General features: G+C 36.4%; 1 protein-coding gene across 2 annotated transcripts in view; it reads left to right on the top strand.

The window, feature by feature from the left end:
• Window positions 1-27254, top strand: part of ASAH2 (N-acylsphingosine amidohydrolase 2) — a 60846-nt gene that overhangs the window by 23866 nt on the left and 9726 nt on the right. The window contains exons 7-16 of one of the 2 annotated variants that reach the window (XM_003922443.2): window positions 5481-5601; window positions 8694-8819; window positions 10507-10593; window positions 12393-12497; window positions 12631-12712; window positions 17448-17563; window positions 18660-18754; window positions 20394-20433; window positions 21166-21261; window positions 25226-25321. In XM_003922443.2, coding sequence (XP_003922492.1) covers window positions 5481-5601; window positions 8694-8819; window positions 10507-10593; window positions 12393-12497; window positions 12631-12712; window positions 17448-17563; window positions 18660-18754; window positions 20394-20433; window positions 21166-21261; window positions 25226-25321 — 964 coding nt within the window. The remainder of the gene's footprint in view (window positions 1-5480; window positions 5602-8693; window positions 8820-10506; window positions 10594-12392; window positions 12498-12630; window positions 12713-17447; window positions 17564-18659; window positions 18755-20393; window positions 20434-21165; window positions 21262-25225; window positions 25322-27254) is intronic. The other variant, XM_003922444.2, reaches the window with a different exon arrangement.

Genomic DNA, 27254 nt, shown 5'->3' with positions numbered 1-27254 from the left:
CAGACGAGCATGCATTTTTGAGTGACGCTATTCAACCCATTCCAGCCTCCTATATTTTATTTACTGAAGAGCTTCCATGTTGCTATGAATCTTCCTGAACAGTACCTTTGAATGGATACACCCAGTATTCTATTTCCCTATTTGTGGATTTTAGGTTGGGAAAGGCCATGCTAGCATATAGAACCTTTGTCTGAGTGACACAAACACGTCCTCTTTTCTGGGCTGGCTGAAGTACCTGGCTCAGTGAGCTTCACAGAGGCTGGATTTAACCCCCCACTTACCCTCTTTGCCAGTGTTCTTTATGCAGGACACAACTTGCACAATGGACATGGAGGCCCAGGTCTCAGTGCATGGGACCTGGGGTGGGTTTGTTACTGTTTTAAATACTGAAAGACCTTGGTTTTGCATCTGGCTTTTTTCTTTGTTTCAGAGTAGGGCACATTCAATGTCTGAATTGAAAGAGTTACTAAAGATCTTTTTCTCCAAATGCCTCCTTACACAGAAGGAAAAATAATTGTAGTGTTCTGTATTATTATGTTGCTTACTGATTCATATAGTTGAAATCTATTATTTTTCAGTCTCACTAATTTTTAAATTTTGGTCCAGAAATTTTGACTAACTTCCTTTCCAGCATCTGTTGTTTCCCGATTTTTTAATGATCGCCATTCTTATAGACTGGATAGGGAAAATGTGGTACATATATACCATGGAATATTACGCAGCCATCAAAAACGATGAGTTCACGTCCTTTGTAGGGACATGGATGAACCTGGAAACCATCATTCTCAGCAAACTGACACAAGAGCAGAAAATCAAACACCGTATATTCTCACTCATAGGCGGGTGTTGAACAATGAGAACACATGCACACAGGGAGGGGAGCACTACACACTGGGGTCCGTTGGGGGGAAATGGGGGAGGGGCGGGGGGGGTGGGGAGGTGGGAAGAGATAGCATGGGGAGAAATGACAGATACAGGTGAGGGGACGGAAGGCAGCAAACCACACTGCCATGTGTGTACCTATGCAACAATCTTGCATGTTCATCAAATGTACCCCCAAACCTAAAATGCAATAAAATGTTTATAAAAAAAATTTTTGACTAACTTTGCTACAAACTAGGATAATCTCCCCAATTTCTTGACTTTCCACAGTACTTTTAATTATATCATGCTGATTCAAGTAGCACCTTGCTTCCTATTTTACATCTAGCTGTGACATAAGCATTATTAAAAATGCTTATTATCAGGGATGTAGTCATCCTTTTATGTCTGTGTTCCAACTTCTGAAACTAACTAAAGCTTTCTTCCTTTCTTTTGAACTTTGCTTTGAAGAATATTTTTTGGCCAGATAAAATAAATTGTAAGTACTGTGTTTTAAAATTAAAATGATCACTATTCTCCATATCTTTAAAAATATTCATCTATAACCATAGCACTTTGGTTGCTGTGACAAGTTTGCTATTTTAATAATCCACATTTCAAAGGACAAAGGAGGAAAAATACGACATCTTCCTTTCCTTCAATTCAAATAACTGTTTTCTGAACATTTATTTCAATTTTCTAGAGGAAAATTTTGATTTATTTTCTAAGGCTTAAAATAAATGGAATGAAGAAGAAATCAAGCCAGGTGTGGTGGCTCAACCTGTAAAACCAGCACTTTAGGAGGGTGAGGCAGGAGGATCGCTTGAGCTCTGGAGTTGGAGATCAGCCTGGGCAACACAGTGAGACCCCTATCTCTACAAAAAATATAAACAACTAACTAGGCATCGTGGTGCACATCTGTAGTGCCAGCTACATGGGAGGCTGAGGTGGGAGGACTACTTGAGTCTGGGAAGTCAAGGCTGAAGTGAGCCATGATTGCACCACTGCACTGCAGCCGGGGCAACAGAGGGAGACACTTTTTCAAAAGAAGAAGAAGAAATCACATCTATATCTAATTAATAGATTGAAATTCTTAGCACATGATTTCTCCACAGATACCATTGTGGCCCAAATGTGTAAGGTCCTTGGTAGTAGGAAATGCATTTGATTCCTCTTTACATTCCTCGGGGCCTCACACAATGCCAATCAACACGGTTCCCAATAAATTCATATTGATTGAATGAATGATACAATGGCCATCTTTCCTTGTCCATATCCATTCTACTCTGGCCACCCTGACTATCCATTCTCTAAACACAGGGCCCTCCTTCACATCTTCATGCCTTTGTAGATGTTATTTCTTCTGCTAGGAATGCTTCTTCTCTAGTGATTTCTTTGCCTCCTTCCTTCTCATCTTTTAAGATCCAACTCAAATGTCACATCTTTTGTGAAGCATTTCTCAAGGCCAAGATGATGCCTCATTCATCTTTATGTTCTCGGTGCTGGCACAGAGTCAAAGTTAGCCAAATGTGTAGTGAATGAGCAAGTGAATAAAGAGAAGGGAGAGAACCAGGATCCCACTGTGGATAAGAGCATACACACACACATACACGCACACATACACACACACACCCCTGAATTCATAGCCCTGCTTCTTTGCTTCTTGACTTAACACTGTGTGACCTAGATCAGATAATGTTACCACCCTGGGACTTAGTTTTCTTAGTTGTAGAATGAAGACAATGATAGTACTTGACTCAAAGAATTTCCGTGAGAATAAAATGAGATGTTGTAGTTGAAGTCCTTTGTCTAACAAGAGCTAAATAATAGTCAATGTCAATAGATTTGTTGTATAAATTTTCTTTGACTGTAATGGAAATATTCAGTGTTGGCTGAAGCTGGCTGACCTCAGCATGATTGTATCAGATGAAAATATTTTGGTTAGGAAGCCAAAATGCCACCACCATATTTTCTTCCATACTAAAGAGTAAAACTCCAGAAAAGCAAAATCCATGTAACTGGATAACACTACTTGATTAGAATTTCCTGATACTTGTGTTCTAAGAGAAAGAGACAAACCACACACACAAAGGTAATAGAAGAAAATTTGTAAATGTAAATATCTTCCAAGTAACTTTGAGGGGATGACTCTAGAATATCTTCAGCCCAAATAAATGTTTATTCCTTAGCACAGGGGCAAATTACCATCTCAGGGAGTGAATTCAGCTCACTCATTGGTGATTTAACTTGACATTGTGTTTTGAAAAATTCTAAATGTATGTCAACACGAAAAAACAAGCTATGTACAAATTTTTAAACGCATACTGATTACAGTGATTAATGTAATGAATCTCCATGTCACGTATTCCAGCTTCTCTAATTAGCAGGACTCTGTCATTTTGTTTTATTCTTCCCCTCACTTTTTTTTTTTCTTTTGGCAAGAGTATTTGAAATCAAATATCAGACATTACACATTTCTTTTTTTTTAAATTTAACTTTTATTTTAAGTTCAGGGATACATTTGCCGGTCGGTTACATGGGTAAATGTGTGTCATGGGGCTTCATTGTACAGATTATTTCATCACCCTGGTATTAGGCCTAGTCCCATTAGTTATTTTTCCTAATTTTCTCCCTCCTTCCACACTTCACTCTCCAGTAGGCCTCAGTGTGTATCGTTCCTCTCTGTGTGTCCATGTGGTCTCATCATTCAGTTCCTACCTGCGAGAAGATATGGTATGTGGTTTTCTTTTCCTGTGTTTGTTTGCTAAAAGTAACGGCCTCCAGCTCCATTTATGTTCCTGCAAAGGACATGATCTTGCTCCTTTTATGGCTGCACAGTATTTCATGGTATATATGTACCACATTTCCTTTATCTAGTCTATCACTGATGGGCATTTAGGTTGATTCCTTGTCTTTGCTATTATGAGTAGTGCTGCAATGAATATAAGTGTGCATGTGTCTTTAGATACATTTCACTCATAAATATTTCAGTATATATCTCCATCAGATAAAGGCTTTAAAAATATGTAGCCTCAATCATTTATTACAACCAACAAAATTAATCTCCTAATGTGATCTAACGCCCAATCTATGTTCAGTTTTCCCTGATTATATCAAAAAGTCTTTTTGTGTTTGTTTAAAATAGTTGTTTTGTTTGAGTCAGATCACAAACTACATTTGTTGGCTACATTTCTTAAGTCTCTTAATGTATAGCAGTTCCTGTCCTTTGTTTCCATGCCATTTACTTCCTGAAGAATTTTAAAGTTGATAAATACATATGAAAACATGGATCTGTGGCTCCTTTTGAAAAAATGAGAAGAGTTGGCAGCACTGGTTCTATAAGGCAACTCTTGGCCAGAGCTGGGTAGAGGCTGTGAACTTTAAACACTGTAAATTTTCTACAGTCCACACCAGACCCTATTGTACCAACCAGCATGACTCATTTGTGTTGCCTGCCTAGCATCGGTAGGCTTTGAGCAGGCCACTTCTGCCCTACGTCTGCTTCTGGTAGGCAATAAGAAAGATGATGCCCGAAAGACGATCTTGAAGTCTTAAATCCTTCCTAGCCATTAAGAAGATGCTTATTTTTGTGCAATTACATTGCTTAGGTAGGAATGTAAGCTAAAATGTTAAAAGGTTTTTCAACAAAGAATTGTATCAGTAACAACAAAAATTTTTTAAATTCTAAGCTAACCTGACACTTTATGAATTTGCATCTCTCTTTTCTTGAGCATTCCAGTTAATCTGCTTTCCTGCCTTCCATATCCTTTTCACCTGTGTGGGGGTTTGATCCTACAAAGGCCTCTGGACATGGTGTCACAAGACCCATACTTGAGTGCTGGCTCTCTATGAGCCAATGGACCTTTATTAGGCTTTTCTAGATCACCTATGCAGAATAGAGGTAAAACAGCCTGTCTCTCAGAGTTGTTGTGAAGTTCAAATAAGGTAACAGATGTGAAATTAGTTTGTAAACAGTATAGCTTTACACTTAAACAAGATATTACTAGGCATAAGGATATGCTGAATTATGCGTAACATTCTCTTTCATGTTTCTGTGCATTTACTCTGCTGTTTCCTCTCCCTGTGATGCCCTCAAGAATTGTTAGTCATCTGTGGTCCCCTAAACACTTTATGCCTGTTTCTTTGTAATGTTTGTCATACTGTGTTAAAGCCATTTGTTCGCATCTGTGTCTTTGGTGAGATTCTGAAAGTAAGCCACAGTTTATTCAGTGCTTGGCATACAGATAACCCTCAGCAAATGTCGGATTGGATAGATTTGAATAATTACTATCTGTGTGCCTATCTTGAAGGACAAAGTCCACGTATATACAGTTCTTTAAGTATGTCATCTCATCACTGATGCATCTAACGAGGATGCCAATGATGAAATAGTCATGAAAATGAAGTTATGTATTTTTAATTTATGAAAATGATCAGACTTTGCGTACATGTCTGCCTTGTACTTTTAAGCACATGAACAATGAAAGAATCGAGATGTAGAATGTCTATCATTTAAAAATATTTTCTCCTGCTGGAGAAAACTTAAGCTCCCAGTCCTAGTTCTTGGCCCCAGTTCTCTGGTTCTCCTGATTAACTTAGAGCTTCTTGCTCCTTTACAGCTGGTTTGCTATCCACCCGGTCAGCATGAACAACAGTAACCATCTTGTAAACAGCGACAATGTGGGCTATGCGTCTTACCTGCTTGAGCAAGAGAAGAACAAAGGATATCTACCTGGACAGGTGAGAATTTATATAATCGAAAGCTTCATCTTGAGTCACTGAGTGTCATCATTCATGTTGCGTTCAGAAAAGGTGATTCAAATCTCCAGAATAAAGTGTCTCATCAGTCTCACATATTGATATGCTTGGATAGAGAGCATTTACCATCATCTCTAATAGGGAAAGAAAAATTTAAAATGAGTACTAATCCATTTGCTTTTTGTGTTAGATAGTCCTTATATTCATTGCTTCATAAAGTTATTAGTTGAATAAAGCAGGGCAAGTTCAAGATTTTTGTAATAATAGTAGTTTTTGATTAAGCTGAAAATATGACAAACTGTTGATATTTACTTTTGTTTTTAGAGCTACACAAATATTAAGCACAATTTTATTTTTATTTTTTTGAGACAGAGTCTCACGCTGTCACCCAGGCTAGAGTGCAGTAGCATGATCTCAGTTCACTGCAACCTCTGCCTCCTGGGTTCAAGTGATTCTTGTGCCTCAGTCTCCTTAGTAGCTGAAATTACAAGTGCACATCCCCACACCCAGCTAATTTTTGTATTTTTAGTAGAGATGGGGTTTCGCTGTGTTGACCAGGCTGGTCCTAAACTCCTGACCTCAAGTGATCCGCCCACCTTGGTCTCCCAAAGTGCTCCTATTACAGGCATAGGTCACTGCACCAGGCCCAAATATGGAAGACTATATAATAAGATAACAGTCTCAGACTCTTGCCTAGAATTAATATTTCCTTATAAACGTATTAGCTTCCCTTAACATTCAGCCTGATCATTTAGCTCTGTCTTAGTTTGTTTTGTGTTAGCAGAATAACTGAGACTGGATAATTTATAAAACAAAAAGATTTATTTTGGCTCATGATTCTGTTGGTTGAAAAGTTCGAGACTGAACAACTGCATCTGGTGAGGGCCTCATGCTATTTCCAATAAAATACCAATTTTCTCAGAATTTGAATATTCATATTGTACATGAATATTCACGATAGAAATCAGAAGAGGAGCTAGGATGTGCTAAGAGATCACACGTGAAAGAAGAAGCAAGAGAGAAAAACTGAGGAAGCCAGGCTCTTTTATTAACAACCTGCTCTTGGAGGAACTACTGCAATCCATACCCTAGAGAGTAAGAACTCACTCACCTTGTGGGAGGGCATTATTCTATTCATGAGGGATCAGTCTCTTCCCACGAGGCTACAGTTCCCAACATTGCCACGTTGGAGATCAAATTTCACCATGAGTTTTGGCAGGGATAAATCACATCCAAACCAAAGCAAGCTCCTTTGTTGGCAAAACTTACTTTCTATTTTCTCACTTTAGTCTGCATTTTAGGGAAAAGAGAGTTTCCCATTAAATAACTTAACATTTTAGTATCAAAAAAGACTTGTATCTCCAATACTTAGTTATGCCTTTCCTTAAGAAAATTAAAGTGGGAGTAAGGTACAATGCTAGAGCAGTTGAGTTGACACAGAGGCCTTGCATGACTCTAACTGGATTGAAGAGAGAGAGAAAAGATACACGGAGGACAAGTCCAGATGGTGGATGGTGTATTTAGGTTCATTGTGCAACAAGAAAGTCTGCATTTGCTTTTTCTGTTTAAGCCAATATGATATTTATTTTTAAAGGGCAAATGGATCCTGAGCTCCAGATAAAACACAATAGACTAGATTGACTGGTCAGCATTTTATAATTTGTTGTTACAGTGTTTCTGGTCAAAATACTTCTGTTTGAGGCATAATTTGAAACTTTCCTACTTGAAACAGCTTTGTTGATAATTGGAGTATTTTCAGTAATAGTATGTATACTGACTGCAATGTGAGACTTTACTGGAATAAAAAGTTTTCTCAGAATATATATTTTTCTGGATATATCTATATCTATATCTATATATAGATATAGATATATATATTTTACTTTAAGTTCTGGGATACATGTGCAGAATGTGCAGATTTGTTACATAGATATGCATGTGCCATGGTGGTTTGCTGTACCCATCAACCTGTCATCTACATTAGGTATTTTGCCTAATGCTATCCCTCCCCTAGCGCTCCACCCCGACAGGCCCAGTGTGTGATGTTCCCCTCCCTGTGTCCATGTATTCTCACTGTTCAACTCCCACTTATGAGTGAAAACATGCAGTGTTTGGTTTTATGTTCCTGTGTTACTTCTCTGAGAATGATGGTTTCCAGCTTCTTCCATGTCCCTGCAAAAAATATGAACTCATCCTTTTTTATGGCTGCATAGTATTCCATTGTGTATATGTGCCACATTTTCTTTATCCAGTCTATCACTGATGGGCATTTGGGTTGGTTCCAAGTCTTTGCTATTGTGAATAGTGCTGCAGTAAACATACGTGTGCATGTGTCTTGCTAGTAGATTGATTTCTAATCCTTTGGGCATATACTCAGTAATGGGATTGCTGGGTCAAATGGTATTTCTAGTTCTACTTCCTTGAGGAATCACCACACTGTTTTCTACAATGGTTGAACTAACTTCAAACTATACTACAAGAGTACAGTAACCAAAACAGCATGGTACTGCTACCAAAACAGATGTATAGACCAATGGAACAGAACAGAGGACTTGGAAGTAATGCCACACATCTATAACCATCTGATTTTTGACAAACCTGACAAAAACAAGCAATGGGGAAAGGATTTCCTATGTAGTAAATGGTTTTGGGAAAACTGGCTAGCCATATACAGAAAACTGAAACTGGACTCCTTCCTTGCACCTTATACAAAAATGAACTCAAAGTGGATTCAAGAGTTAAATGTAAGACCTAAAACCATAAAAACCCTAGAAGAAAACCCAGGCAATATCATTCAGGACATAGGCATGGGCAAAGGCTTCATGACTAAAACACCAAAAGCAATGGCAACTAAAGCAAAAATTGACAAATGAGATCTAATTAAAGAGCTTCTGCACAGCAAAAGACACTATCATCAGAGTGAACAGGCAACCTAAATATTTTGTGTCCTCTTTTTACTGTCTGCAAATAATTTTGAAGAATTTACCAGAGTGAATTTAATGTTTGCATTTCTAATGGCAGTCATTATAGGAAATAGTGAAGAATTAAAGGCAACTTGGTATTTCTTTTGGCAGGGACCATTTGTAGCAGCCTTTGCTTCATCAAACCTAGGAGATGTGTCCCCCAACATTCTCGGCCCACATTGCATCAACACAGGAGAGTCCTGTGATAACCCCAATAGTACTTGTCCCATTGGTGGGGTAAGTAATTATGGCACATGAAATGTTTGTTCTTGCATCTCATATACATTTTATATTTGAATATTTATCATTAATTTACAAATATGTTGTCTTCTAGTATACATTGGCCTAGTTCCCTCTAGCACCTGCTCTTCTCAAAAGCACATGTCCAAACCCACCAGATCTTAATTGAGTGAAGTTACATTTTTCCATTTGAGTGACTGTTCAAGTTTTGTAAATGATGAGACAATTCAGTAACTGCCAGAGATTAACTACCCTTTCCCAAACTTGGACAATGTAAAACATTTTGCTTTGGTGTTTCAAAAGTCACAAGTTTGTACTAAAAACTACTTGCCTGAGACATTTCTCATGGATTGTAAAGTCTATAGGGTTTTTAATATAAGACCAAAATTCCTTTTCCTTTTTTAAAAATTACAAGCACAAAATTGCTGTAAAAATTCAAATAATGTGGAAGCACAGAGAATAGTAACAAGTGAAAGTCACTGTTCACCTCCCTTTCCTCTACACTTTGCTATTCCTGGAAGTTGCTATTCTCATTCCTCTTTCTATGTACTTATTTATGCATTTATATATAACATTTTATTAATTATTTACGGATTTTGAGTTTTGTATCCAGGACTTGAGTTTTCCATTTAATTTTTCTTAGAAATCTTTCAATGACTGTATCCAGATTTGTGTGATATGTTTTAAAGACAGCAAATAAAGCTATATCACCATTTATTTAACTCCTGCAATGTTTATTTAGCTTTGTTTTCAACTTTGATGTGAGCAGTAGAGGCTAATTTGGAGTTCTTATTCTTTGTGTTTTTAGAACATTTTACTTGTTATAATGCTTTTTTGTACACTATTTCTGGGACATTTATTCTATCCCAATCGGCTCTATCCAATGGGGTTAATATCAGTATTAATAAAGATTTTTTTTCTTACTGACTTTTTAGAGCTCCTAATATATTAAAGTCTTAGTTTTCTCAAAATGATACTAACTTTTCTCCCCGTTTATCAGTTGCCTTTGTATCTTATTTATGCCTTTTGCCCTTATGCGCATTTAAGATATTTAAGCTGTCCAGTTTAACTAAGCTTGTTCTAGATAACTTTTAGGAGTGTCTGCTCACACCCTCTGACTATAAAATCCATCCATCCATATTTCTTTTAGTACTTTTTTGATTCTACTTATAATATTTAAGTGCTTGATCAGTCTTAAATTTTTCTAACATAAGAAGTCAGAAATAGGGCCAGATTTGTTTATTGATGTTTTTTTCCCCCCCAGAAGTCCAGTTAGTTGTTCCAATATAATTTAACTGAATTTCAATTTAAGGTAATCATGAGTAAGAATCAGAGGCAAGAACAAGCAAGTAGAAAGACGTGGAGTCAATGGAAAGATCAGGCTTCAAGTCTTAGCTCAGATATTAGATACTTGGATAATCACCGACACATCCTTTTACCTGTATAAACTTCAATTTCCTTATTTTTAAAAGAAAGGCTCCAGAATAGATAATTTCTAAAGATATTCACTGTTCTAGACCATGTATAATTTTGTTTTTATAGTCTGTACTTTGAGAGACTTCCTGAAAAGAAATGCTAGAATGTGGTTTAAAAAATCTGTTTGCTTAGATTCAGTTATAATTCCTTATTCCTTAAAATAACTGCTAACTTAACCAAGAATGCATCCTATCTTATTTTGTCCCAGCCTAGCATGTGCATTGCTAAGGGACCTGGACAGGATATGCTCGACAGCACACAAATTATAGGACGAACAATGTATCAGAGAGCAAAGGTAAGCCATGGGCCTCGTTCCTTTCATCTTCATTTAAAATTGTCCTTTAAAATACATTGACATGGTTCACTAGGAAGTTGAATATTGTAAAGAAAACAGAAAATGCTCAGGCTGTGGTGGGGCAGTCTGGAAGAGGTCAGCTTGGGAAGTGGCCTTTGCAATCCACACAGGAACCTGTCTGACTGTTCAGGTCTGACTTCTTATAGGAAGTGTATTTAAAACCAAGTAATCAGGAAAACATTCTATTTTAGAATGTTTAGCAGGCCAGAATGCTTGCTTCAGACAGCAGGAAAATAGTCTATAAGATATTCAGTTATTGTGGCATCAGATATAACCAGATTGATTCAAATTCTCAGAAGTCTCTAAGGCCTTTGCTTGCCAAAAGTCACCCGGCTATCTCTTAACTTTTCCTTTGGTGACAAGCTAGAGCTGAGCCATAGAACTCCAGTTCTTGCAACTTGGATTTAAATCAGTTCCCAGTGTTCTTCAATGTGCAAAGATTATCCATCTATTCTTTTCTTTTGAAAAAACTTTTTGATGAAGAGATAATCTGGTCTCCAGTGAGATTACTGTGAATTGCTCTGACCTCCTTCCCCTCTTAAATTTTAATTCCCATTTTGTCCCCATATTTTGTTTCAGCTTCTATGGAGACAGATTTCTGGGCAAAAAGACAAAAGACCTCAAACTGAGATGTTCTTGATATAGTTAAATCTCTTTCTTTTCATAGCTTATTCATACCTTTGCTGCATGTGTGTGTGTCTGTATGTGTGTCTGTGTGTTTAAATAGTTTATTCTGTGAGTTCTAAAATGTTTTAAGAGTAACTAAGGAAAGACAAATACACCTTTAAAAAACAATCAGACGCAAAATTGGTAGCAACAGCCAGCCTAATTGCTGCAGTTTCTTTTTAATTACTGTGGTATTATCAGTGGATTATTCTAAATTCACAGATTCTATTTAGGGTGTGCACACGTGACACACTTTAGTGTCAGAAATTTTGTTCCCATTCTGAGCTGGAGAGCCATAGAGATTTGTCCCACATTCTGCATTCTCTTCTAAGCAAGGCACAGCTTCCCTCATAATTAGGAGAGGCAAGCTGCAGCTGGTCTTACTGATGACTTATGAGAGCTCACATGTGGCTGTTGAAACTGGGGTGGGGACAGAGGGGAATGAGCTAAGTGTCAGGCAAGAGGACGTTTGATGAAACGGGATTTGCCTATGTTGTATAATACAAATTAGTAAAAACAAAGAATTTTTAAAACATGTTTTGACTCACGTTTCCCGTAAGATTGAAAAAGCATCAATTGACCGTATGAAACACAAAAGCACTGAAGAGTGGATTGTGGGTGGGTGAGCTGCTGCAGATGAAGCAGGGCTTGAAGTTCTCCAAGCCACCCTTGGCCCCAGTCCTGCTGCAGGACTCAAGTATTCTGATAACACCCAAGGATACACTCTCACTCTAGCAAAGAAAATAATTTGGTCCACTTATTCCTAATCTTAAATTTTCTTAGTGGTCTTTCCAGTGAGATTGGGGCTTTTTGTGCCACAGCCTGTAGTACTATTATTTCATTTTTGCGGGGAGTAGACACAGGTCAACAGCCTCGGAGACCAAACTTTTGGGAAACTTCTGGGTTTGGTACCGAAACCCATGTGGTTATTGGCCAATTCTAAGCAACCAGCAAAACAAAGCTTTTCTGAGAGAGGCATTTCCAAATTGCATGAAATTGGTACTTCCTGAGTACGATTGGAGATACTCACTTTAGCCTTTTTTCTTGGAATAGTAAGCCTGTGTGTTTTCTAGGAACTATATGCCTCTGCTTCCCAGGAGGTAACGGGACCACTGGCTTCAGCACACCAGTGGGTGAATATGACAGATGTGACCGTCTGGCTCAATTCCACACACGCAGTAAGTGCTGCTGAGACACACTGGTTATGCCCCAAGGGTGAAGTTTCGGGTTTCTCTCATTATTTACTTTCAGCTTAAGTTTTGTTTCTTTATCTGTTTCCTTTTTGTTTTGTTTTTAAAAACTTTCCTTTAGGCAAAAACATGTAAACCAGCATTGGGCTACAGTTTTGCGGCTGGCACCATTGATGGAGTTGGAAGCCTCAATTTTACACAGGGTAAGGGTATGGTTTCAGCTTCTGACACTTCTGGGTTCTGTTCTCTGATCAGATTTCATTGTAGCCAATACCTTTATTATTTTTAAACTCAGGGTCTGCTGGTTTTCCAGGCTTGTACCTGACCATGCATCCCACAGGTCTAAGCAACCACTAATATTTCTGTCTCTGTATTTTCCAATTCTGAACATTTCATACAAAAGGAATCATATAATATGTGGCATTGTTTGTTAGCTTCTTTCACTTAGCATCATGCTTTAAAGGTTCATTGATGTTGTAACATGTGTCATTCCTTTTGTTTGAGATGGAATTTCACTCTTGTCACCCAGGCTGGAGTGCAGTGGTGCAGCTCACTGTAACGTCTGTCTCCCAAGTTCAAGTGATTCTCCTGCTTCAGCCTCCCAAGTAACTGGGACTACAGGCACCTGCCACTGTGCCTGGCTAATTTTTGTATTTTCAGTAGAGATGGGGTTTCACCATGTTGGCTAGGCTGATCTGCAACTCCTGACCTCAAGTAATCCACTCACCTTGGCCTTCCAGAGTCCTGGGATTAGAGGTGTGGGCCACTATGCCCAGCCTCATTCTTTTTTATAATTGAATAATATTCCTTTATATCAACATATCAGATTTTTTTTTTTTTGAGACGGAGTTTCACTCTTGTTACCCAGGCTGGAGTGCAATGGCGCGATCTCGGCTCACTGCAACCTCCGCCTCCTGGGTTCAGGCAATTTTCCTGCCTCAGCCTCCTGAGTAGCTGGGATTACAGGCACGTGCCACCATGCCCAGCTAATTTTTTGTATTTTTAGTAGAGACGGGGTTTCACCATGTTGACCAGGATGGTCTCGATCTCTCGACCTCATGATCCACCCGCCTCGGCCTCCCAAAGTGCTGGGATTACAGGCGTGAGCCACCGCGCCCGGCCAACATATCAGATTTGTTTATACATTCCTCACTTGATGGACATTTGGATTGTCCCATGTTTTGGTTATTATTAATCTAGAAACATTCCATAAATATTTATGTGATTTTTATGTGGGTGTGTGTTTTCATCTTTCTTCTTAGGTATATGTCTAGGAATAAAATTGCTGGATTATATGATGACTGTACATTTAATCATCTGAGAAACTGCCAGACTATTTCTGAAATGGCTGTACCATTTTACATTTCTACAGGCAGTGTATAGGGTTCTGATTTTTTATGTCTTTGCCAATACTTGTCATTAGCTGACTTACTGAATCTAGCCACCCTAATGGGTGTGGAGGGGTATCTATCTGATTGTGGTTTTGATTTGCATTTCCCTAATGATTAATTATGTCAAACATCTTTTCATGTGCTTATTAACCACATGTATATGTTCCTGGGAGAAATGTCATTTATGTAGTTTTTTAATCTTAAAATTGGGTTATTTTTCTTTTTATTATTGAGTTATAAGTGGATCTTGTGTTTTCTGTATACAGTCCCTTATCACATGTATGATATGAAAATATTTTCTTCCATTCTGTAGGTTTTTTTTTTCACTTTATTGATTCGTGTCCTTTGAAACACAAAAGTTCTTAATTTTTAATAAGTCTAAGTTTTGTTACTCATGGCTTAGTGTCATATGTAGGAATCTTTTTCCAAATCCAATGTCATGAAGATTTACCCCTATTTTCTTATAAGACTTTTATGGTTTTAGCTCTACATTGAAGTCTTGGATCCATTTTAATTTAAATTTTTTGTATCGTGGAGGTCACGGCCTGACTTTGTTCTTTTGCGTGTGGCTATTCGGCTATCTCAGGACCACTTGTTGGAAAGATTATTATTTACCCATTCTATAATCTTGGCACACATGTTAAAAATTAGTTGACATGTGCTTTATTTCTGGATTAGCAATTCAATTCCATTGATTTATAGGCCTAGCCTTGTGCCAGTACAACCCTCTCTTGGTTACTGTTTCCTTTGAGATCAGAACGAATGAGTCATTCTACCTTGACCTCCTCTTCGAAGATTGTTTTGACTTCTGAGTTTTTTTGCAGTTCCATAGGAATTTTAGAATCAGCTTGTAAATTTTTACAAAGAAGTCAGTTGGGATTCTGGTGGGAATGCCATTGAATTTACAGATTAATGGGGGAGTATTGCCATCTTAGCAATATTATGTAATCTGATCCACGTACATGGATGTTTTGGCATTATTTAGATCTTGAATTTTTTTCAACAATGTCTTGTAATTTTAAGAGTATAAATTTTGTACTTTTTGTTAAGTTTATTTTACTCTTTTCCATGCTTTTGTAAATGGAATGTTTTTCTCAATTTCATGTTTGGATTAGTCATAGAAAATGTATAGAAATACAACTATTTTGTATATTGACCTTATATCCTACAACCTTGCTGAACTCATTTATTAGTTCTAATATTTTAGAATCAGCTTATAAATTTTAAGATCATGTTATCTTAAAATAGAAATATTAGTAGTTTTAATTTCTCTTTTCCAGCCTGAATGCCTTTTATTTCTTTTTCTTGCCTAATTGCCCTGGCTAGAACCTTCAGAACAATGTTGAATAGAAGTGGAAAGAGTTCTGTGTTGTTCCTGATACTATGGAAAAAGCATTCAGTCATTCATCCTTAGGTATAATGCTAGCTCTGGGTTTTTAATCCTTTATCAGGTTGAGGAAATTTACTTATATCCTAGTTTGTTGAGTATTATTATCATAAAATGGTGTTAGATTTTTGTCAAATGTTTCTCTATCTGCTCAGATTATAATGTAATTTTTAAAATTATATTAATATGTTATACTGCATTGATCAGTTTTTGAATGTTTACCCAACTTTGCATTCCTGGAATAAATCCCAGTCATGTTCTATAACAATTCTTTTTCCATGTTACTGTGTTCAGTTTGCTAGTATTTTATTGTAGATTTTTGTGTCATATTTATAAGAGACAATGTTCTGTAGCTTTCTTTTCCTATGATATCTTTGTCTGGTTTTGTATCAGGATAACATTGGCCTGATAGAATGAATTAGGAAGTATTCCCTTTTCTATTATTTTGGAAAAGTTTGGAAAAGTTAGTACTAATTCTTTGTTTGGAAGAATGCAGCAATAAAACAATCTGAGCTCTGCTCTTTGTTTTAGGTAGTTAAAAATGTGCTATGAATTCAATCTCTTTATAGTTTTTTTTTTCTTTTTTTTCTTAGATTGCCTGTATCTTCTTAAGTCAGTTTTGGTAGTTTGTCTTCTAGAAATATTCCCATTTAATCTAAGTTATCTAATTTATTGGCATACAACTCCTCACAGTATTCCTTTGTAATTCTTTTTATTACTTTAAAGTCAGTAGTAATGTTCCTTCTAATGTCTGAGTTTAATAATTTAAGTCTTCTGTCTTTTTTTTTTTTTTGGTCAGTCTAGCTAAAGCTTTGCCAATTTTGTTGACTTTTTCAAAAAACCAGCTTTTGGTTTCATTGATTTTTCTGTTGTTATTCTGCTCACTGTTTAATTGATTTTCTTTCTAATATTGATTATTTCCTTCTTTTTGCTTGATTTGGTTTAGTTTGATTTTCTTTTCCAATGTCTTCAGGTGGAAGTTAGGTTATTGGTTTGAGATCTTTCTTGTTTCTTAATATGGATGTTTACAGCTATTAATGTCTCACTGAGCACTGCTGTAAGTGCGTACCATAAGTTTCGATTTGTTGTGTTTTCATTTTCAATGATGATAAAGTATTTCCAGGTTTTCCTTTGATTTTTTTCCTTGATTATTAGCTATTTCAGATCATATTGCTTAATTTTCACATATTTATGAGTTTCTCCAATTTTTTCCTATTATTTAATTTCATTTCACCGTGCTTGGAAACATACTTTGTATTATTTCTACTTTTTAAAATTTATTGAGGTTTGTCTTTTGGCCAGCACATGATCTATCCCAGGTAATGTTCCATGTTCATTTGAGAAGAAGGTGTATTCTGTTGTTTTTGGGTGGAGTATTTTATAGATTGTCAGGTCTAGTTAAGGTTTTCTGTTTCCCTGTTGATCTTCTGCCTAGTTGTTTTATCCATGATTGAAAATGGGTTATTGAAAGTTTCACTATTGTTGTTGAAATGTGTATTTCTCCTTTGATTCTGTGAGTTTTCACTTTACGTATCTGGTCCTCTGTTATTAGCTACACAGACATTGATAATTACTAAATTTTTCAAATGGAGTATAGATTCTCAATTCATAGGTATCATAGTTACAAAACTCTTTTCCCCAGATTATACATTTGAGGTTTGTTTTTGTTTTTTACTGCTCATGTTTGTGTGTGTGTGTGTGTGTGTGTGTGTGTGTGTGTGTGTGTGTGTGTAGATAATTAAATGAGTATTCAGGAGAAATTCTTTCAGGGACCATAAGCCAGACAACTGGTATTGTGAGTTGGAGGTGTCATTTTTAGTTTTCAAAACAGGAAAAAAGTGATTTAGTCCACAATTCTGCAGTTAATTATGTCAAACTGTTTTTATTTGCAACACGGATGAGCAGAGGTAATAGGAACGAAACTTTTCTGTCATTCCTTTGACCACGCTGAAGATTTTTTAATTAAATAATGGCTCATATCTTAGGATGCATGGGACATTTTGCCTATTCTATTATTCAAACTGTTTGAAATCATTGAACAACAACCTTAATAAAATCTCTGAGATTCTTTAAAAGATTATTGTACAATGTTTGTCAAAATAATTACTTTTTTCAGAAGATTGATTCAAGAAAGTATATTAATCATAACATTTTTAATAGGGAAAACAGAAGGGGATCCATTTTGGGACACCATTCGAGACCAGGTCCTGGGAAAACCATCTGAAGAAATGAAAGAATGTCATAAACCAAAGCCTATTCTTCTTCACACTGGAGAGGTAGTGCATTTTCATTATCATAGTGAAATTAGCGTGTTGTTATTTTTAAATTTGTGAACTGTCAGATAATGAACAGTGGGAGGTCTTATTTAGATATTCCCATATCAAGTTTTTCTTATTAAAAAATGGGTTCTGTAACTCTAAGTAATAAGGGTTGTGATGATAAAGTATACTGATTTATTTATTGTACTTGTAAGTAATAAATACAATAATTAGGACAGTGGGAAAGGCAGAAGAAGATTAACATTTATTTTTTTTAATTTTTATTTATTTATTTATTTGCTTGATTTGATTATATTTTATTTTGCTATATTGTGGTTTTTAAAAATATTCTTTTATTTTATTCAGAATTTATTTATGTTAGTTCCAAGAAGAGAGCACTCAGTTTTCTGCAAAAGGAAATATTTCAGGTCATCTAAAAAGAAACATGTTCATGTCTTAATTTTCTCACATTTAGGCAATATTAACTGAAGCAATTTTCTTTTACACTCCTTTGAAACATATATTTTCACATTCTAAATGTGAAAAGATTATTTGGGTATTCATAAAAACATGGATTGTTGAGTTAGAAGCATTTTAAAAATACGTTTTGTTCCTAATATTCTATTAAAATTCTTGAAAGAAGAAAGAGAGAAAAAGAAGGAATAAAAGGACAGGCTATACTATTCTGAATATGGAAAAGGATAAATTCTCTTGGGAGAAATCTTGTAAAATAAAGCAAGACTTGGAAACTGGAAACTTAAAGTATGATTAGAATAAAAAGAGAAGTTATTAAGTTAAACTGTTCAAAATGGAATTCCTTATTTATTGTGTATAAGGATAGCCTCTAACAATACCCTAGGAAAACCTTTGGTTATCTGTTACACATTGTGATTTCGCAGTGACAGATCCACCAAACACTTTATTGATTTGTGCAGGTTAATGGGGCTTTGGCATTTGAAGTTTGTATGTTACGACTAGGACATAAGTGCCCCTATAGAATATTTAATACTACGTCATAAATTAGAAACTAGAGGAACTTCTGGGACCATTATCTGTCTGTTGACCATAAACAGAGTATTATTTCTAACACAATTTTCTTGTTTTGTGTTCTCAGCTATCAAAACCTCATCCCTGGCATCCAGATATTGTTGATGTTCAGATTATTACCCTTGGGTCTTTGGCCATAACTGCCATCCCAGGGGAGTTAACGTAAGTTCTTCTTATTACTTAGTTAAAAATGTGTTTGTTGTATGTTTCTATTGAAACTGCTCCTTATTATAGGAAGATCATTCTGTACTGACCCCTTGGTATGCTACTGTACTATGTTTGGTGGCAATGTTTGCTGGGGCCTCTGAAGAATAACTATCATCTCTATGCTTATTATTGATGGCTAATCTGAAGCAGACATGAAAATTTAAAAAAATACTTATCCCAAATTAAAATGATGCCATGAATCATTATGCCAGTAGAAAGATTTGAAATAAAATTAAAATACAGCTACTTGAAACTATCAGATTATATATTAAAAACATGGAAGAATGTTTTAAACCTGCTTGATATGTAGTCTTCCTATTGCAATTTCATATATTTCCAGCAGGTCCTATCTCTTGGAGTCATCCTTGAATTCTCTCTTTTTCTATTTTTTCCTTCAAATTCTTTAGCAAATTTTGTACACTTCACCCAATACCTTCTGTCACTTCCCCTCCTGGTCTAAGCTATCACAATCATTCACACATTATTGCAATAACCTGCTACCTGGTCTGCTTCATTCTGCCTTTATGCCCATGCAGTCTTTTCTCAACACAGCAGGTATATTAAGCCCTTTAAAGTATAAATTAAATAATATCATGTCTTTTCTCAAAAATCCTCTGGTAGCTTCCCATTTCATTCCAGGTAAATCCTCAAACTTGCAAGCTCCTACATGATCTGTTCTTCAGTACACTCTCCTATGTGATTTCTTACCTCCCTCCCCTTTACTCCTCTCTGCTTCAGCCACATTGGCTTTGTTACACTTCCCAGACTCATCAAAGATGCTTTTGTCTCAGGGCCTTTAAACTTACGGTTTCTTCATTCTGGAACACTTTTCCTCCAGTTATTCTCATGACTAAATCTTTTATCTCTTTAGTTTTTTGCTCAAATGTCTAACAGGGATGCCTGTCCTGCTTTCACTATATAATCTTCACCTACCGCCACCACCATCACCACCATCACCACCATCATCACCACCACCACCGTCAACAACCACATCAGCACCAGCACCACCATCACCACAATGACCACCACTACCACCCGCTTTCCTCTTTACCCTGCTTTGTTATTCTCTATAGCTTTTCTCATCATCTGTTTTTATTTGCTTATTAACCCTCTCCTCTCCCTAGAATGTAAGCTCCACACTGTTGAATCCTTTGCACCTGGAAGTGGGCCTGGTGTGTAGTAGATGCTCAATGGTTTATTGAAGGATTAAATGAATAAATAAAATGGTAAATTTTTTGTAGAAAGGGACAGTAATGTATTTTCTACCTGCTTCAACTTTAATAAACATAGAATACAACTAATTATTTTGTTGACTCAAGAATGGAAAGTAATGATACTCTTTTGCCAGTGATAATTACTGATTCTGTTTCTTTCTTTTGGTCAGATTGACTATTTTCAGCTTAGGATTTATTTTGAAGCTATGACAGGCAGGAAAAAAGGTCAAGTTTAGCTTTTCATAGTCATTGGGTTCCTGCATATTTTACTATTGTGTGATGAGCCAGGGTAATTTTTTGGCTTTCACTGCAAGTGTTTCTGTTTACTCTGCACACATTCTGAGTAGGAAAACTTTTACATAGCTGTTTTCTTGACTCAGGACCATGTCTGGACGAAGACTTCGAGAGGCAGTGCAAGCAGTAAGTTAAAAATAAAATAACATATCTACATGTTCATATTTGGTGAACAGGAAAGTATATCCTATCCCTATGATCTGATACCTTTTAAATTAATCCTTTCTAAGATGACTAGAGTTCCACATTTCTTGAAATTAATAGTGAAGGTGAATATGAAATGGTGGTGGTATAAGAACCAGACTTTAAAAACATAAGGGGAATAACATTAGGTTAAGAACATTTTATTGGTATTTGTGTATTAATACTTTAAAATTTGATAATTGTTTTATAAATTAAATACTAAATAACCTCTAAGTATGTTATATCTTAAATTCCTGTGAACAGCCTAAATAAAATGTATCATATTTGAGGAATTTATATTTTATCTGTGCTGTATTTTTAATTTTTTAAATATTCAGGCAGTATGGTAAATGGTTCTAAAATGACATAACAAAAATGTCTTGTTACTTAGAGCTGGAAATTACTATTCTGGTTAGCTAATAACCACCCATTAATAAGTTGATTTTTTTAAATCCCTATTTTAGTAGTAAGGAGTTTCTACATCGGCAACTGCAATCTTTAAGATGGTTATAGATCCATTGACTTGTCCAACTATAGTACAGAGTTAGAAAAATTTTGTTAAGAAAAATATCTTATACCAATAATGTAATCAATGCTTGTATGTTAAGGATAATATAATGATAATATACTTAGAGATGAAGAGTAATTTTATTGGGTTTTACTTTTCTCTCCTAGGAATTTGCATCTCATGGGATGCAGAATATGACCGTTGTTATTTCAGGTCTATGCAATGTCTATACACATTACATTGCCACTTACGAAGAATACCAGGTAAAGCAAAAAGTTCTTACCATTTAAATGAATTATACCCTGGTCAAGACTATTGTGTCAAATGCAGACTTGCTTTGTAAACTTTCCCAGTCGTGTTTCTGAGAGATGATTTTATTTTAGTTATAGCAGGTAAGAGAATGATAAGCCAGAGGCCGTATTTAAGAGTTTTAAATACATCGTTTTAAGTTCAGTTCAGAATTCTAGTTTTACTGACTTACACTTTCCCTGTAATTAATTATTTTGTCAGGGACACTGAGAATAAGCCTGAGTTGTGGCATATAATATTCCCAACTCTATTCATAATGCATTTGATAGCTTAAGCCTCTGTAGAACCTGAGAAAGCTCCTACTAGTAGTTTTTATTGAATGCACTAGTTAAGCACTTAGCAAATGTAATTTAAAGTAATCCTCACAGCATATCCAGAAATAGGGCATTATTATATTGACGGTAAATATTAAGAAACAGAGTCCCAGAGAGTATCAGGGAGGCTGGTAGCTGGTAATATTTCCTTGTTTATAAATAGTCCAGAAAGCAGCCCAAGTACTTTTTAAGTAAAACATAAATGCAGTCCAGAGTCTCATAATTAATACTTTCTATTAATAATATATCTGCTAGTATATCATGGTGGTGCATACAGAGGCATGCAGTCTAACTGTTGGTAAATATTCAGTGATACTAAGAGTGAACTCTGCCCTGCTACTCTCTGTTGGCTTTCTTGAAGTTCCTTGCCTTCTAGGAAATCCCATTGAAAAAGGGGTCTTAATGATGGTAAACTTGGAGAGGAATAATTAAATATTTTCTTCACTACCTCTAACTATTATTTACTGTTTCTGTCAATTATAAATATAGGAAACAAACCATTTTAGCAGTACCTCTGTCACCAATAGGAACCAGAGATATTTTCCTATCACATATAGTTATTGCAGATCTAGAAGCATCTCTTACTCTTATGGCAATTTTATAATCACAGTAGTTATTAGATCCACAGATGTATCTTATTATTCAATAGTATAATAACAAAGCACATACATTACTGTATCACAACATCAGTTTGTTATTGTCTGGTAAATGTATTTCAACTTAACTTGTTTCGTCTGGCAATTCCATGTATTTTATTTTACACATTTAGAAACATTATTCTGAGGGAGGTCCTTAGGTCTCAACGTGCTACCAAAGGAGTCCATGTCACAAGTAAGACTAGGAACCCCTATTAATTTGTCGCCTGGTCCAGGTGAGATGGGAGAGTTCCCTGAACCCTCTTGCAGTAATGTGTGATAGGGGTGTGGCTCATCTGTTTGGCTGATGTGCAAACCCCTTATGGGAGGGGGAACACGCAGACAAGCAGGTGCAGGAGCCTGGGCAAGTGCTTTTGGGTGCTGGCTGGAGCAAACTCCACGTGAGCCCTGTAGCAATATTTAGGTCTGGGTACCTGCTACTTGCGAAGCCCAAGTGGGCATGTTTTACAGTGTGCTTTTTTTTTTTAGCTTTCATGTCTGCAGATGGCTTAAGTGTTAAACAGCTGTGTGCCCTCTTGGTACCCATGTCCTTGTCCAGGGTCCAGGAAGAATGATGTTACACATGGATATGAAGAATGAATGCAGGGTTTTATGGAGTAGTAGAAGTAGCTCTCAGTGGAATGAATGGGGAGTTGGAAAGAGGATGAAGTGGGAATATGATCTTCCCCTGGAATTTGGCTGTCCAGTGGCCAATCTCCTTTCTGACAATCCCCAGTTGAACTCTTCTTGGCATTTAGATGCTCCTTCTCTTCTCTCTGCTGTGCCATCCTGCCATTCTTCCACATTTTTGTTGATCTCCTTGTATGCTCATGGAGCTGGGGTTTTGGGGATTTTATGGGTAGTGGATGGGGGGCATAGTGAACTAAAAAGTAAAACAGGAATGTTTGGGTGTGAAAACAGAAATGCCTGTTCTCATTTAGGGCCACAGGTTTCCAGGCTTAAGGGTGGGGCCTTTGCCAGGGAACTGCCCTCTTCTACCCGGTATTTCCCTGTCTCCTGTCTATATCACAGGGATATACTCTTGCAAGAAATACTGCTATTACTTCATTTATTCAACAGATATGTATTGTGACAGATACTGTGCTAGCGACTTTCTGGGGCATAATGATGAAAAGAATCTGTCCTTTCCCTAAAGATTACTAGAAGTCAAGAGTCTGGTAGAAAGACAGAAAGGAGAACAGATGGTTACATTTTCATCAAAGTCATGCACAAGGTGATATAAAAATAAAGAGAAAGATCACCAGCCCAGACTGGATATTTGAGGACTGGGACTGTTCAGGAAAACATAAAAACTGTATGAGTTCTTGAGAACAAGTGAGGGTTAGGCAAATAAAAAGTAAGAATGTGGCCAAGTGCGGTGGCTCATGCCTGTAATCCAGCACTTGGGAGGCTGAGATAGGCATATCACGAGGTCAAGAGTTTGGGACCAGCCTGGCCAACATGGTAAAATCCCATCTCTACTAATAATACAAAATTAGCTGGGCCGCCTGTAATCTCAGCTACTCAGGAGGCTGAGGCAAGAGAATCGTTTGAACCCGGGAGGTAGAGGTTGCAGTGAGCCAAGATCATGCCATTGCACTCCAGCCTGGGTGACAAGAGCAAAACTCCATCTCAAAAAATAAAAAAAGTAAAGAATGTATCCCATATGGAAGAAACTATACATGCAAAGGTCCAGAGGATAGGCATATTGATGGACCATAATTAGTTGAGTAGCATAGAGTAAGTATGGGAAAGGTGATGGTAATGAGATGGGGGCCAGAGTGGGAGACAGATTAGCTGATGGATAGTTTTATATGCTATGTTACAGAGCTTTCATTCAGTAAGGAAGGCTTTGGGGGAACTCCAGTAGGATTCTAAGCAAGAGAATGCTTTGATACAATTTTGTGATTTAGAAAGGTCAATAGGATGGCAGTGTAGAAAATTAATTGGAAGAGCTTGTGTATAGACAGAGGACTGATTAAGAAGTTGTAGTGTAGGTAAGATCTGGTCAAGGAATGGACATGTATACTTGAGGGTGAAGGTTAAAGGGAGGGAGAGGATCAAAAACTACTTATCAGGTGCTGTGCTTATTACCTGGCTGCCGAAATAATCTGCATAACCAACCCCCATGGCAAGTGATTTACCTATATAACAAACCTACACATGTACCCCTGAACCTAATAAAAAGTTAAAAAAAAATCTGGGTGAGAGATGAAGATTCGAACTAAGGTAAAATCTACTTTTACCTTAGGAGAAAGTAAGACAGGAAAATAAAAGAATTCAGGAGATTTGAAGGAGACAGAATTACCAGATTTGGAGATTTGCAGGATACAGAATGAGGGAGAGAGGAGTCTAGGGTAACTGCTGGCTGGTCCTCACATGGGAGACTGGAAGGATGACATTCACTGAGATGGAGAATGTTGTGGAGGAAGATGGTATGTCTGGAGTGGGGAGGCTGGTTTTACATTTGATGACATTGAGGTTTCTGTAGAAGAACCAAAGGCCTAGAGGTTAGGTAAAAGATGCATCGGTTCAATTTTATGGCTCTGTGATGGATTAAATTGTCCTTCTCCAGTTAGTACTTTCTAACTATTTATCCAGAAGTAATTAGGACTCTTTTTATTTTGGTTTCTCTTCTGATATATGACCTTGGGGAAAACATTTATATTACAAGTCCTTATCATAGACTAAAGCTCAGGAGCTAGCACCCTCTTTCATAGTAAATGGAGTGACAGTCTAAATGGCATAAGCAGAGAGAACCCACTGCTTTTAACAAGTAACAAAGGAGTCACTTACTTTGGCCAGTAAATAGAAATGCCCATCCTCTTTGGTCATACATAATCTTGATGATTATGCTAATTTCAGATAATGGTGAGATGTCAAGCATCGCACTTACCTAAAATGCTAGACCTCTGTAAATGGATTTATATATGCAGGACCATATACAATTCTCCCTGCCTTTGCCACAGGCTCAGCGATATGAGGCAGCATCTACAATTTATGGACCACACACATTATCTGCTTACATTCAGCTCTTCAGAAACCTTGCTAAGGCCATTGCTACGGTAATCAAACATCATTTGTGCATGTGTATGTGTGTGTCTGTCTGTATGTGTCTGTGTCTGGGTGAGGAGATGCAGAGAGAAGCAAAAGGGAACCTTAGCTCTGAGTGTTCAGCTTCTTTGACGGTCTTTATATTTTACAAAATTTATAGCTTTGTGGTATCTCTAAGAAAATAAAAGAAATAAACTTTATTTCCAAATTTTGGATCTAATTAACATCCTTCCATGGTGGCAGCTCTTTCATGTACCTGATCTCATTATTTTTACGACCATCATGTGAAGTTAAGGACATATCATTTCTCCCCAGTTTTCAGATGAGCACATAGGCTTGAAGATAAGTAATGAAGATTACTACACCCGGGAGTTGAACCTGTGTCCTCTAATCCTTGCCATGTTCTCCCCACTTACTCCAACAGTTGAGTAGGTCAGCATTCTAAGATGCCCACTTTCCACATCATAATATCTCTGAAATTGAGATGCATTTTCCAGTCAGAGGATTCTTCTTATTATAATTAGTAGCAATCTTTTACTTTCTTGGTGGTTCAAAAAATAATATCAGTTATTAAATCAATGGAAGCTTAGATTTGATATAATGAACACACTGCATCTACCTAAAATATGTATCACTGAACAAGTTTACTTGATTTAAGGGAACTTCACTTGTGGAAATCTTCCCTTTGGATGCAGTTGTTTATGAAGCTGCAACTGTGAGGTCAGAGGTTAGTCAGTCAACAAACAGGATAAAGAGCTTAAAATAATAAGCACTTATATAATAATATTTTAGCCTCGATAAAAACGTGAAACAATATGGCATACCAAAGGAAAAAAAGCCCTTTTAAGGAAAGAGCTTGAATATGTTAAATTGAAACAAATGAAATGGCTGTCTCTGTAGGTTGCATCTGTAGAATGTTGACAATTTCATTGTGCCTATATTATTAGTTACTGATTGTATGTTTCAGTATTTTATATAATTTATTTGCATATATTTTAATTAATTGATATTTACTTTCATTTTATCATAATTTTGCTCTCAGTTTTAGGTTACTTTTTTTGAAGAACTGTTTTATTTATTTCTATTATAAAGGCCAAACATACTTGTAAGTTATTCAGATTATACAGAAAAGTCTAAACCTATAACCCAGCCCTAGAGATAACTACTGTTTAACTGTCACTGCACTCATAGGTCTATAGTTCTTCCAATGAAAATAGATTCTTAAAATTTTATAGTAATACTTAATGAAGAAAATGCAATTAATTTGGTGGAAATCTGTTTTACAGTCAAATTTCTGGTCAAGCACCTTAAAACTAGCTATGTGATCTTGAAAAAGGCCACTGAACATGTCCAAGCCTATTTTCTCATTTGCAAAATGGGATGGTAATACAAAACCTATCTCATATGCTATTGTAAGGATTAAATCTATAATGTGAGGAATAAAGAATGTTAAATAGTCATTGAAAGTAATGGCAAAATGGCAATTACTTTTGCACCAACCTAATATATATCAAGGAATATTTGAAAATTGATATTTGTATTTTTATGACACTTAAAAATGGTAAATTTTGTGGGCAACATAGATTAAGCCAGTCAAGATATCAGATAATCTTACATTTTAAATTGAAAATGTATTTATTATATTCTTTTCTTACCACAGACAAGGATCTGGGAAAAAACTTGGTACTGCCTCTGGGTGAGACTGGCTCAATACTTAAAAAAATAATAATAATTACAGTGTCATGTTATAAAAACCTTTTTGCATGTTAGGTACCTATACAAACTCACACAATTCGAAAGTGTGCTTCCCAGCTTGTACTCTGGTCACTGTCCATATGTTGTCAGAGGGGAATAAAAGAGTTGACCAAAAGTTTCTTCCAATGACAAGAGCTTAAATTATGAATTTCTAGGCTCATGTTTAGCAAGGTTGCCTTCCTATTTTGC

The sequence above is a fragment of the Saimiri boliviensis genome, chromosome 12, assembly GCF_048565385.1.
Source record: "Saimiri boliviensis isolate mSaiBol1 chromosome 12, mSaiBol1.pri, whole genome shotgun sequence".
Classification (NCBI taxonomy): Eukaryota; Metazoa; Chordata; class Mammalia; order Primates; family Cebidae; genus Saimiri; species Saimiri boliviensis.
The sequence above is the reverse complement of the archived record's forward strand: the minus strand, read 5'-3'. Positions and strand labels throughout refer to the sequence as shown.